Source organism: Puntigrus tetrazona, chromosome 11, assembly GCF_018831695.1.
Source record: "Puntigrus tetrazona isolate hp1 chromosome 11, ASM1883169v1, whole genome shotgun sequence".
Lineage (NCBI taxonomy): Eukaryota > Metazoa > Chordata > Actinopteri > Cypriniformes > Cyprinidae > Puntigrus > Puntigrus tetrazona.
The window spans coordinates 17,975,283-17,988,126 of record NC_056709.1 but is presented as its reverse complement, the minus strand read 5'-3'; the positions used below and the strand labels follow the sequence as shown (position 1 = coordinate 17,988,126).

The window sequence follows — 12,844 nt, the reverse complement described above, 5'->3', positions numbered from 1 at the left end:
TGTGCAGCTCTTCTGCTGTGGCTTCGTTTTTTGGACCTTTTTCTTTGGTGGACCAAAACAGGCAATTAATTGCAAAACTGTATCTAAAATGTCTAAGTGACTCAGCACAGTTTATCCTCTCTCTTCTGTTCACTAAATACGTTATCAGTGTGAGAAACTAAAACTTTATTGTTTGCTTTGAGACTTCTAATCTGTTTTAAACACTATATCCAGAAATGTCTTAAAATGGCAACAACATGTTCAATTAAACGTAAATAAAACATGTCAATCCACAGAGAGCCGCATTACTTATAGAGACATAAAGGTAGACACAGTTTATAGAAAACCATTTTTAATATCGATTTGCTACTAATAAGGCTGCATGTTTATCTACCAAAGCTACTGTAGTTGCTAATGCCAGTAAAGAGAAATGAAGCCCACCTTTTTTTTGCCAACCCTTGAAACCGGATTAACTAAAAAGCGACATTTTGAATGGCCATCTCCCGGATGATTCATGTGGAGGTATGGTAATTGTTAAAAACAAATGATCCCTACTTCACTGACCCTACCGATATAGGGCTTCATTTTTCCAAACCGATTCAGGTTTCTGTCCAGTGACACAGATTCAGTGTTTTGTTATCATCATTATCACCTTTAACAAAGTGAATGTTTTCTATTGTATTTATGAAACCTACACAAGCATAATGAAGCCTACCTATTCTCAGAACAGCATAGAACAAACTGGATCATGGACAGGTGTTAGACCTGTATATATAAATGTAATCTGAGTTCCAGCAGGTGACTGTGGCCTCTTTTATTGGGCCGACAGACTGATATCTTTGGGAAATTCACTAAGGATGAGTTGCACCCACTGACAGAGGCAATTAATTACATTGTTTGCTGTGGTTAAGTGTTCGATTCAGAATTGTGCAACTATACAAAAAAGCAACTGAAAATCTGCGTGGCACAATTCCCAATTTGATGGTTGCTTCAACGCACTATGTTCGTTATACACAAATATAATTTGACATACTTTAATGGGAACATACAGCACCAAATGGGGTCGACTACTCCGCACATCTGCTCTTCTCCATTATTTGCTCATTACCTGTCGAAGTACTATTGCTTCGATCGTTCAGTAACGTACATTAAGGTATTTTCCATCTGATTTCTGCCAGCGGTGGTAGCACTAAAGTAGCAGTAGAGTTTTGTGAATAATCCACAATCTATTATAAGTCTATCTGTATGAAGACTTGTTTGTTTGCACAAAAAAAAAACAACAAATGGCAATAAATACTTACAGCTCTGGGCTTTTTAAGTGCTAAAGACGTTGGTGCTGAAATATTGTTTTGCAACTGTTTAGTGAATTTTCCTCCGTTTTTTTTGTCATCATGGATGCAAAGGAACAAATTCTCTATCAAGCAAAAAACGCTAGATTTCCATTACATCAAGAGAATATGTATTTCCACAGATAGCTGTAAATCAGCGATTAATTCAAGAGAACAAAACCATGTCTTAATTCAAACCCACTGAACAGGTTTAGGGCATGATAGATCGTCATATGATGTCTTTTAATATGTATCTATATGTATATGTACAGAAATATATACAGTTACTTTCAATACAAAGCTCCCACAAAATACATTGAGCATGCCGACAAATAAAAAGATATCTGGTCCAAGTAGGTGTAGACAGTGAGGTGACCTTTGATCTAGGGATACTCCCAAATGGATAGCATGTGGACACTAGCGGTGAGCGGTAGATTCAGAAGTGGAGGGAAATAGCAGGGCTTCATGAGCTCCTAGTCTGTTACCAAAGCCAGCGTGGACACAGAACGACAAACTGATGGCAGGATGGAAAAATCTCCTATCGATTTCCACCTCATTTTCACAGACCAGTGCTTATCCGTCATGATCCTTCATACAGTCATTCACAGCTTATATCAGGATTGTCCAGTTTACCTAGGGACATCAAGTCTTCAAATATAATTTGAAATCCAGTAAACGACTCCCCTAAGCTGTATGAGTTTAGAACCAGAGGAAGGTGGTGAGGAGAAACGCAGAAAATTGAAAGAATTGGACACGGTCGAGTCCGCAGTATTGGGCTCATTGATCAAAAACACAGATTAGCCTGCTTTATTTCTGTTTGTCATATTCCTTGGCACCGAATGAGCAAATCAGGTCTTCATCCCCAAGAATGTCCTCTTTTATTGTTCATTCACAGGTAATCCAGTCAAACACCCCTTTGAATGAATGGTTTCGTCCATTCTGACAGAAAGCATCCACATTCACTGCCTGTGAAGGAGCTCTTTGTTAGGTCCGGGGATGAATCTGAAAACAGACAAAAAGGGAGAGAAAACACACACGCATGCTTAGAACAAAGGTGAAATGCTCGTGAAGAACGAATCCCGAATTTTCAAACCAGCAAAGTAAGCTCCTTTGAACTGTGGAGCTATTGTTTGTGTGTAAATGATTGTAATTGGTCTACTGTAACACATCTATACTGCTAATGGACCGACTGGCACAGTGTGCGTGAATGTGTACGTGTTCACTTGCCCATCTGCCATCTCACATCTCTGTACGTTCCCTGTTTACAGTGCGCAGTGAAAAGAGCTCAGTAGCACTGCCAAGAGGGAAATAAGATTCTTTTCTTCTTCTCTGTTTCTCCAACCCTCGTTTTCGCTCTCTTTGTGACTTCAGGGACCCCTATTTAGTCTGTCTGGTGAGTGCGTCCTGCTCTCAAATGCTACATTGTGCTTCACTCAGACCGTTATTAACGATTCGTCTTCTCCCTCTACAGACTGGAGGAAATGCATGATAACAGCCGCAGTCACTAACGATTAGCCAATCTTATGTCGGCACAAATCGTCTTTTGATGTGCTTCCAAAAAGCCTGTCGCTGAACGAACATGTAGCAGTCCTCGCACAATGAATGTTTAATATCAATCTCAACACGTATATTACGACACCGCTGACGAGTTATCATGCTATCATAACTCATAGACATAATCTCATATTTTATGCCTGTCCTTTTGACTGTGTCTGTCTGTCTGTCTAGATAAATAGATAAATGATAAGATAGATAGACAGACAGATAGATACATTTCCAAATCTAAAGCTATGCTTTATGGAGCCCCTAAAGGGACACGGTAATGAGAAAAAAATTGAAAACAGTAACTGACAAAAAGAAATACTTTAAATATATTTTTGTTTGATATTGAAAGCTGTTTGGGGATTTGGGAATATATTAAATGATAAACATTGTATTTTTTGGAACAGTTTAAAGTTTCATAACATTTTTGTTCCTGAAATCCGACCTTCTGCTGGGATCAGAGTAATCCTGTTCCCCAGATCAAAAGCATCCTAAACTTACCAAAACATTTTGAAAAACACAAACTGAGGATTTAATCCAGATCAAAAGCAATATTGGAATTTATGATCTAATCTCAATTCAGAATCCTTTTCCTTTCTTTACAACAAAGTATTTTCAAGATTTGATCCTATCCAAATTATTTTTAGATTATTTTGGACAACTGGCTCTTGTCTGTCTGTCTATCTATCTATCTAGATATAGAAAGATAGACGGATCAATCCATCCCACTCAGAGCTAGGTGGCGTCTTTATCATAAAGTTGTGATGTCAGTAGTGCAATGAAGCTAATTAAATGCTCAAGCCTGTGGCTTCGCCCTCAGCACATAAAGCATATGCTGACATTTCTCCGTCTAGATGTGAAGGAAGGCAGCCAGGTGTGAGCTACAGATTGAGAGAGAGACATAGACCGAGACAGAGAGAGTGACTGGGGACAGAAATTAGAAGCACCCCTTGGGGCCCCCTATAACCCAACAGACAGACAGCTATCATGCGGCAGAGTTACGCTCCACGTGCTCCCATCATCCTGCGCAAAGCACGGCAGAGGAGGAGGAGCTGTCCATCATAACGGATCCCCTCTGGAAAGGGACCAGTTCATGCCAATCAAAAGAGGTTAGCCAGCCAATGACAACCAAACACAGCACCCTGGCTAACAACAGTAATATCCTGCACTCCTGTGGCGCTGCACCAATGCTAACATGACAAAGGAAAAAACAGGATGCAAAAATCTCTTTGTGTAAAATAAGCCGATTTGCTGGACTTAAATGCTTGTTTTATGTACATGTAAACATTAGCCGACATCTCTTTGTCCTAAGCTGAATGTTCCTTGTCTTTCCTCTCCAAATAAGAGCTTTTGCATGCTGTGCAACTTCCAACCCCCACATACAGCGCAAGAGGCAGTATAGTGACCCTGATGCAATTTGTCTTCGGCTGTCTGTTAGTATGTATGGCTCCGTCTCTCCCAGTGTGGTTTGTTATATTGGACTCTATGCAAATGCTGCCATATTTCCTCCATCTCTGCTCAGGTGTCCTCTACTGTCTGCTACAGCTTCCATTGATTGGCTGCATCCAGGGTTAAAAGCGCATCCCAAAGACATTCGCTGTACACCATTTGCATTTTAATTCTCAAATGATATCTCAATTTTGTTGTGCGTGCTCCATGCACTAAAAATGTAATCTGGTTTAGGTTATGCAGCTGTTGAATGTGACTTTTAAATGAGGATAACATACAGCAAGACTCCAGACAGCATGAATGTGTTAGAATTAATTTAATGTGACATTGACAGCTGAAAAAGACACAGATACAGTCAAAGCTCTGGGTTCAATGGGACTCTTGGGACAAACCGACTTAATCATCATGTGATTTAATCTTAAACCATCACTTGGCAGATTACTTTTGCTCTGAAAATCCACGCAGATGGGATTCTTTAAACAGCACAGTATCTTGTTATCTTGTAAAAGCCCTGTTAAGAACATGTGTTTCAAAGACATATGAGGAAACAGCAAGTCATTACAATTTCTCAGAACTAAACACACTGTTTCCATGTAAAAGTATTTGTGGCACATGCAAGAAAAAAAACCCAGTTTTAATTGGTTGGATTTGACTACTCACACTTGTAATCACAATGTGATCTTAGTTCTAGAACATGTAAGTTTTTGTACATGTGCTTAGACAATGAAATGTACAATATTAAAATACTGACAGCATCTAAAATGTTTCGATTTAACAACCTTAGAGACATATGAAATGTTTCTAAACTTAATATAATATCGAATTAATGGAACTAATAGATTGAGCTGCATTGTATATAACTGAAGAGATTTATGAAGTATGTTCAATCAATGCCACATTTACTGTATTTAAAGAATCAACACACCTGTTTTGCTATTTCTGCTGACATATTCAAATCATTTTAAAGTGTTTCACACTAGTATGTCAAATACACTACGTAATAATTTATGTAATCCATTCTATTTATACATTATATTTCAAGTCTCCATAAAACACAATAGATTTGTGTAAAAAAAAAAAAAGACCACAATTGAAACTTTAGATGATACAATATTTGGTTTTGGATGTCTTCTAACCAACTTCTTCATTAAGAAAGACTTTAAAATATCAATATAAATCAGCGCAAAGAACTTTTTGGGCAGCATGCTGACATACAACGCCACTGAATTCGAATCCCAACTCGAAGACGTCTCTCACTCACGTCGCTTCCTGTCTGTTCTGTCCCTTTATAAAGGCAAAAAAGGCCAAAAAACTTTAAATAAACAAGAAAAAGAAAATATCAATGTAATAGTATGGTCAATTGTAATTTGAATTATTGTCATTCTAATATTGCCTATTCTTTTTTTTTTTTGTGGGCTCAAAATGTCTATAGTTGTAATCTACAATAAAATAATCATGTATTTATGTTTCTTAGTCTCTGCACAAGCAAATACATTTAGATGCTGTCAATACAGTGTGTCCATATTGTATACTTCACAATCTATCCAAATGTATGTATGGATACTTATGAGTGCTAATGAGATTACTATCCTCATTAACTGTTCTGGCCTCTGACGTTTGATTTAAGGGCCAGTCCTGAGATGATTTATCCAACCTGGAAAAAATGGCTCACGGCCATACAGTAGTGACAGGTTGAGTCCATCTCTCCTCTAAAATGAGGCAGATGAAGTTACATAAACTAGACGAGGATGTTAACCTTGTCTTCATTGTTTACGCATCAGTTTTGGTTGTATTTTAAGGAGCAGATTGATATAACCATTAGGAACAGGTATAAGTAGGTGTATGCAGGGCGAGGGTGAGGGTGTCTCTCAGCCTCTTTCACTGTGTGCCTTCCTCAAAAGAGGCCTGCCTTGTCTGGAGCTACAGGCAAGGAGGGGTCCCTCTCTGTAAGACATAAAGAAAAAAAGAGAAAAAAGGGTGTCAGGCACACGCTTTGGCTTTTTCTTACTCACATGCCAATTTGAAAAAACGAGAATGGACGCCACACCAGCGTTTGTGAGTAAACAAGCTTGTGTGTGTAAGCGTGAGTGCTTAAACCGTAGTTTTCAGAGCAAAAGAAAAAAAAAAAAAACTGCAAGTGACGGTTTTAGCATTTAGCTTTCTTTTTGTTTGTTCCGATCATAGACAAACATGGCTAGATTGCCTTGAAAGGACCGGGAGGGAGTGCTGGGTCGAGATGGGGGACGAAGGTGACCGAGCCAGCAAGATGGTCAAAGGTGTTTATAAAAAGCCATCGCTGGACTCAAACGGATACCGAGTCTCCAGTGGGGCAGATCAGACACTCCAGGCTAGGAGGTTACAGGAAGTGCACACCTACACACACATGCACAAATACACCCTGCACACCTCAAAGAAAATGGGATAACGCTGGGAAACCCACAAACAAACATGATAATCAAATCTTCACCGTGTCTAGGCGCTTACAAAACGGCAGACAATAGTAGCAAACGACCAGGCAAAACACCGATTTCAGCATTATGCACTTATTACCGACTACACGGTCACGCTTGAGCCCTTTTCGCCGCGTGTGTGTATGTTTGCACGCTCATTAATTTGAGCCTGTCCCTGGGTGCGTGTGACTGCGTGTTTGCATGCACGCAATTATGCTGCATTAGTACAATGGCACAGTATGTTTTGGAGTGTGTGACTGCACACGACAAAGACGGTTTGCTTGCGCATCTGTTACTTCATCGGTTTCTATTCGGTAATTACCACGCCGACTGCCGCGTTCACATTTTTCATTATGTTCGCGTGTGCGCACACTTATAAATTACGCTGACGGGAGAATAGACACTGGAGGAGGAATATATTTGTGGCTTTTTAATCATCCGCAGCGTATAAACGCACTCACAAACACAAACACTGACTCAGCAATAATTAGGTTTAGGAGTGTAATGATGTTGATGAGCAGTGATTAAAATGTGCAAGACTAATCATACGGCTCAAGATGTTAAAATAAATAAATAAGAAAAATGGAAATGCCAACCTTGATGAGGAGAAGGACGCCGCAGAGCTTCTGGTGAGCCAGCTTCGGTGGCCCTCAGAGCTAAAAAGTTGAATATGGCTGGGTGTTCTGGGAAGAAAGATACGAGGGAGGGGAGAAAAAGTTTAATATCAAGAGCAGGCTTTTCTTTCCCATTTACCTGCGCTCTAATTTCCACTTTTGAAAAGATACATTTGGTTGTGTTGGTTTTCTATTAATTCTCAATTGGAGATAAAGGAAGAATTCACCCTAAAATGTCAATTTTGTTTACTCACCTTCATGTCGCCCCAAACTAAAAAGCAGAAACACCTGAAGAATTGCTATGCAAGCAACTACAAACAATGAGCTGTCAAGCTTCAAATAAGAACAAAAAAGTGCAATGTCTATAATACGCAGCTTTCGTCGAGGACTGAACATTTAGAAAGCATTAACTTAGATTATTCATGTCCCAAATCCAATTCCAAAATGGTGCATTAGATGCTTTTTGTATTTATACAAAGATTAATGCAAACCTGGTCTAGACGTGAGCTTTAGGACAGGATTATCAGTGAATACTGAATTTTGAATTATGAATAATCAGTAAATAAAGCCTGATTACCATTTCCATAATAGCACTTTTCTAATATTTTTCTTTTGGAGCTTGAAAGTTTCTAGCCTTGTCACTGATGCGAGGGAAGATCACTGGAACAATAAGACAATTTTCATTTGCGTGTAACCTTTCCTCGCTTGATACAAGCGGGCAACATTACTTTATTCATTCTGTTTTAAGATACTTTTACACTAATAATTCAAGAGCAGCTTTCTCTAGGTTTGAATGCATGATCTTACCTGGGAAATCACGAAAATCATCCAGCCAGCATCGGATAAGCAGGGCTTGGGATAGTTTAAACACGTGTAGAGGCCAAGGAGGGACCAAACCCCCCGTAACACTATCTGCTTGTGTTCACTGTCACATGACTCTCACAGATCCGCTATCTGTCGCCTCTCTACTGAATCAGCGTATGGGAATACTGATCTGCTCATCAAGTTTTAATATAGTGCCAGCCGTACTTCCTGTCAGAGTTGTGATGTTTGGTTTATTTTTGTCTGACTTGTGTGTTGATGTCCTGAACTTATTTAGTTTCTTATTTCTTAAGTTGAACTCAGCACAGCATCTTTATAATGCCGCATTAGGTCTAAATAAGGAAGATGTGTTGTCTGAACACGCGCTACTGCCACATTGCATTAGAAGGTATAAACAGGTTAGAGAGGTGCAGAGTTTCACGTTTCCCTCGGTCTTATCAGACAATCTATCTTGTCACTGAATCATTTAAGCAGTAATAACTATATTTATGTTTGATTTAACATTTCGCTTTTATTTTATATTTTTCTGCATATAAAATATAAAGCCGTATGTGTGTGTGTGTGTGTGTGTGTTTTTAAGTGCGTGAAGTGATGTTCAGCATGTTCCGAGCCCTCACCCTCGTGGTCTTGATCTTGTTCCCAGAGGAACACATCCAGCCGGAGTTGTCTGGTAGTGTCTTACACTCCTCTCCCTCCAGACACGGCTCCATCTCACACCACCACTTCCCAATCACGATGGAGGCTGCAGACACACACACACACACACACACAAAAAAAGAGAGTTTCAAACACATGGACGGTGTAGTACACAGCGGGGTTTACAATACTCCCATAGTGCATGGTTGCAGTAAAAAATGTTTTTTACCGAACAGTAATGGTGCAATGTACAGTACTTTGTGGGAAAATAATACAAGTGATTTTAAAAATGTTAAAAACATTTGAGGGAAGGGAAGTGTTTTACTCCCGGTGTTTATTCATTATTTATGTTTAGCATAATATCTATCTAAAAACAATAACTTCAGCAGTCTTTACCATTTTCTATTTATTTTGATATATACATACATAAAAACAATAACTTATTAATTTAACTTAAAAATTTATTATTTACACACATATATATATATATATATATATATATATATATATATATATATATATATATATATATATATATATATATATATATATATATATATATATATATAAACCTCAAAATTGTTAGAGATGTAAAAGTTGCATTACATTTTGAACAACTTTGATAAAATTATTTTATCCTGCACCATTTCCACTTTAAACCTTTGACTATGGTTATTCTAAACTTTCTAATCATGGGTTATCTTGTCTCATTTATCATGAGTTTGGAAATGAATCCTAGACATTCATGTTTCAGGATTTCTCACAGCACTTTTGCAAACCGTGGGATACAATTCATATTTATGAGGTCAACAACATTGACTGAACGAGCAACAAGCATGTGACCGGTTTTAATTTGATTGTCCATCCGTTGAAATGTCACCATGTAAATCCTTCATGACTTGTTTTGCTTTACCTGATGAAGCGCGTGAAAGTTTCTGCGACTGAACAAAGTGCATAAATATTGACTAAAGCGGGCAATGTTTCGTTTATAATTGGTAACGTGGTCATTTAGGTTTAAGTGCAATGTGACAAGCCACATATTTTACTTTAAAAAAAGACATTCGGTATATTTTGACATAAATATTCACTGAATAACATTTGCTGAATAGCTTCTCTCAGGCTAAAAGCAAAACATGAATAAAAAAAAAAACCCACTTGTAATCAGCATGGGTTTTGAGTATGTATTTGTGTGTGTACGTGTCAGGGAGCATTCACCGCTACACACAACAGAGGGAGGAGGAAGAGAGGAAGAAACGTGGCGACGACAGAAATGGAGGCTGCCTCGAGTCAATGTGTTTTCCCTCGACGAAACGAGCTCTCGAAATGTTTTCCGTAGATTTAGTGTAACTTCTATTTCAAACCAACACGCTAACAGTGAGAAATCATTTCAATGACCATATTTTGTAGATATGGTTTTTAAACCAAGATTTGATTTTTGCTGCACTGATCATACAGATACGTTGTTTAAAAGTTTCATTCCTTCAGACATAGACAATTCCCGAGCTGCTAGTGTACTCGCTTAGCTACGATTTAAAAAAAATTAAATATTCAAGTCAATCTACGTCAAATCCGGTGTATAATTTTATTTTAAGCGTGTAGGTTAAAGCCTCGAACAAACCTGAAATGTACTTTTTCCCGCATAAATGAAAACTGCCATGCTGTTCTACACTTGCACAACTTCCTTCTGCACACAAAATAGCACGATTTACTTCTATTGTGCCAAAATATATATTTTAATTTCACAGAAAAAAAGTCACGCAGGTTTGAAACAATATGAGGGTGAGTAAATGATGACAGATGTATCATTTATGGTTCTCTTTAGGACTGTCGACCAAGAAACACATTTTTTTTTTTTTACTGTTCTTGTTCTCTTGCAGTGAAGAGGATTTTCTGAGGTAAATTGTTTGGGATTTGAAGGTTAAAAGTCTAACTTAGATTTCATTATTCTGTACACTATCTTTGCTGTCTGTCACCAAGGTTAAAAGGTAAAAATTAATCAATATGAAGTCTTAGTGCAATCCTCGCTCACTACTGAGCTAAATCCGAGCAGAGCCTGACTCCTTTCTCCTCACAAACAGACTCTTAGCTCACTTCTTTACATCCTTCAGATTTTAACAGCTGGGTTTCAGTCTTTTTGTATCGTGCATTCTTCTTCTCTAAGAAAGCCTGAATCACAACTTGCACTTCTGATTAAAGTGAGAAAGCCTGGCTTACATACAAGTTCCAGTAATTTGATAAAACTTACATATAAAAGCAATTTCATGACATGTTGCTTGTACAGGAAAAAAGCAAGCCTTGAATGTCAGCAGCATTGTGCAGAAGTGAACCAATTATTTCTCTCTATTATAATGAATTAACAGATAAAAAAAATCTGTCTATGGAAAGTTACAGCTTACATTTACAGTTATCGTCTCAATATGTGTTTAACTCTTATAAGGATTGTATAGCACCCACCGAAGCTCCACTAAAGGTCAGAAAGCATTCACGCAGATTGCAATTTGACTATGTCACCTACTGTAGATTCTGCAGCAACAGATACCAAAACTCTGACTGTGCTATCTGTCCCATAATTCCTCACTCTCATGTGCGGCGCACACTCTAGCCCAAGGTTCATTAAACACTAAACTCCCTCTGGTCTGAACAGGATGGAGAGTGATTACCACAGACTCTTCCTGTTCCTTTACCTGCCACTTTTCTGTACAGCTCAGTTTTACTGTGTACCATCTTAATCACAAAGCAATTAGCGGTCAGCGGGGGTGTATACATATTCTTCCAAGGTTAAAGATAGGATTGTGTTGCTGTGCTGTAACAACACTTGCATTTAGTCATCCACAGAAGAGATTAGATATTAGCTTTGCTATTTTCAACACCCATCTGAGCGGTCAAACGTAGTGAAAACAGACCTGAATCGCAGAATGACACACTTTGCACAAAATTCTTTTTTTTAGGTGTTTTGCCACAGGGAGCTTGTTCTCAAATTGAATGTTCCTGAGCTCATACTTCAAGAGGAACCAACAAGCCTCTTTTTTTTTACTGCCAGGCTGTGAAGGATTGATATTCAGACACTTCAAATGTTGAAGCCATTGGAAAAATAGTTGAGTAATACCTGCTAAAAGCAAAAAAGAGAAAAAGGAATCAATTCCACGGAACAGAGCAATGATGGAATCACCGAAGCCCAGATTAAAACTCTGGCCTATGGAATGCGAGACAAAAAAAGAATTGTATTCAGGGCACTCAGGCTTGTACTGTCTGAGCAGAATAGCTACATTTATATTTAGGACGACACCTGTACTATAAGAAGCCTCTTCGGCGGGTGTACATTTGACCATGCAACGGTTAGTTCTGGCCCTCGGATTTGATTGGCTGAGCTTGTTCCAAAAGTGCTGATTTGTAGTCATGGCCACTTCAATCTGAATGCATGCAGCAAGAAGAAGGTGTGTAAGACTGCCTGAAAAATGTCAAAACTGACTGCCCTTAGCATACACTAAAACATACACTACCTTTTTAACTAATATTCTGCGTTATCTTTGGTACAAATTGCAGGAATCATTCTAACCTTCCCCTTCCACATATCATGTGTGTATGATTTCATGAGTCACTAAATCATTCATTCAACAGATTCATTGATTCAATCAGCAGCCAAGTACATCTAGTAGTTGCTTGGGAGTTACTTTTTCTGTCTTTGTAATAAATTTTGCTGGTAGAGCAAAAAAATAAAAAAATTATGTAGGGTTTTAACTTACATTTTATTAGCTCTTTTAATTTTTAGGGGATCATACCTTAAGGATTCAAAATGATTTGACAGGATTCATTTGCCAGTGAACGGTCGTTGCCTTTGTTGCGGGAGGGATCGGAGCCAACTGCCTAGGATGGATGCTGAGCTCTGGAAGTTCTAGAAGTTCTCCTGAGAGTTGGTTGGCTTTAGGCTTTGGAATTTCAGCCGAGTATAAGATGCATGGTAAGTTTCAGGCTGGCAGGACACTAGAGTGGTTTGAGGCGTTCGTGTTCTCAGCAGTTTGCGCTG

The 12,844-nt window shown here is 38.5% G+C and overlaps 1 protein-coding gene across 3 annotated transcripts in view; it reads right to left on the bottom strand.

Annotated features, from left to right (window-relative positions):
- Positions 1-314: 314 nt before the first annotated feature.
- The window catches only part of LOC122353540 (chemokine-like protein TAFA-1), a 121,589-nt gene continuing 109,059 nt past the window's right edge, over positions 315-12,844 (bottom strand). The window contains exons 4-6 of one of the 3 annotated variants that reach the window (XR_006252032.1): positions 8,802-8,926; positions 7,345-7,431; positions 315-2,309 (exon numbers count right to left, since the gene is read on the bottom strand). Coding sequence is in view for 1 of the 3 variants with exons in the window: in XM_043251309.1 (XP_043107244.1) it covers positions 2,292-2,309; positions 8,802-8,926 (143 nt within the window). In the remaining 2 variants the exon portion in view is untranslated. Of the gene's footprint in view, positions 2,310-4,599; positions 6,243-7,344; positions 7,432-8,801; positions 8,927-12,844 lie in introns of those variants that run through there. The other 2 variants (XR_006252033.1, XM_043251309.1) reach the window with 2 other exon arrangements.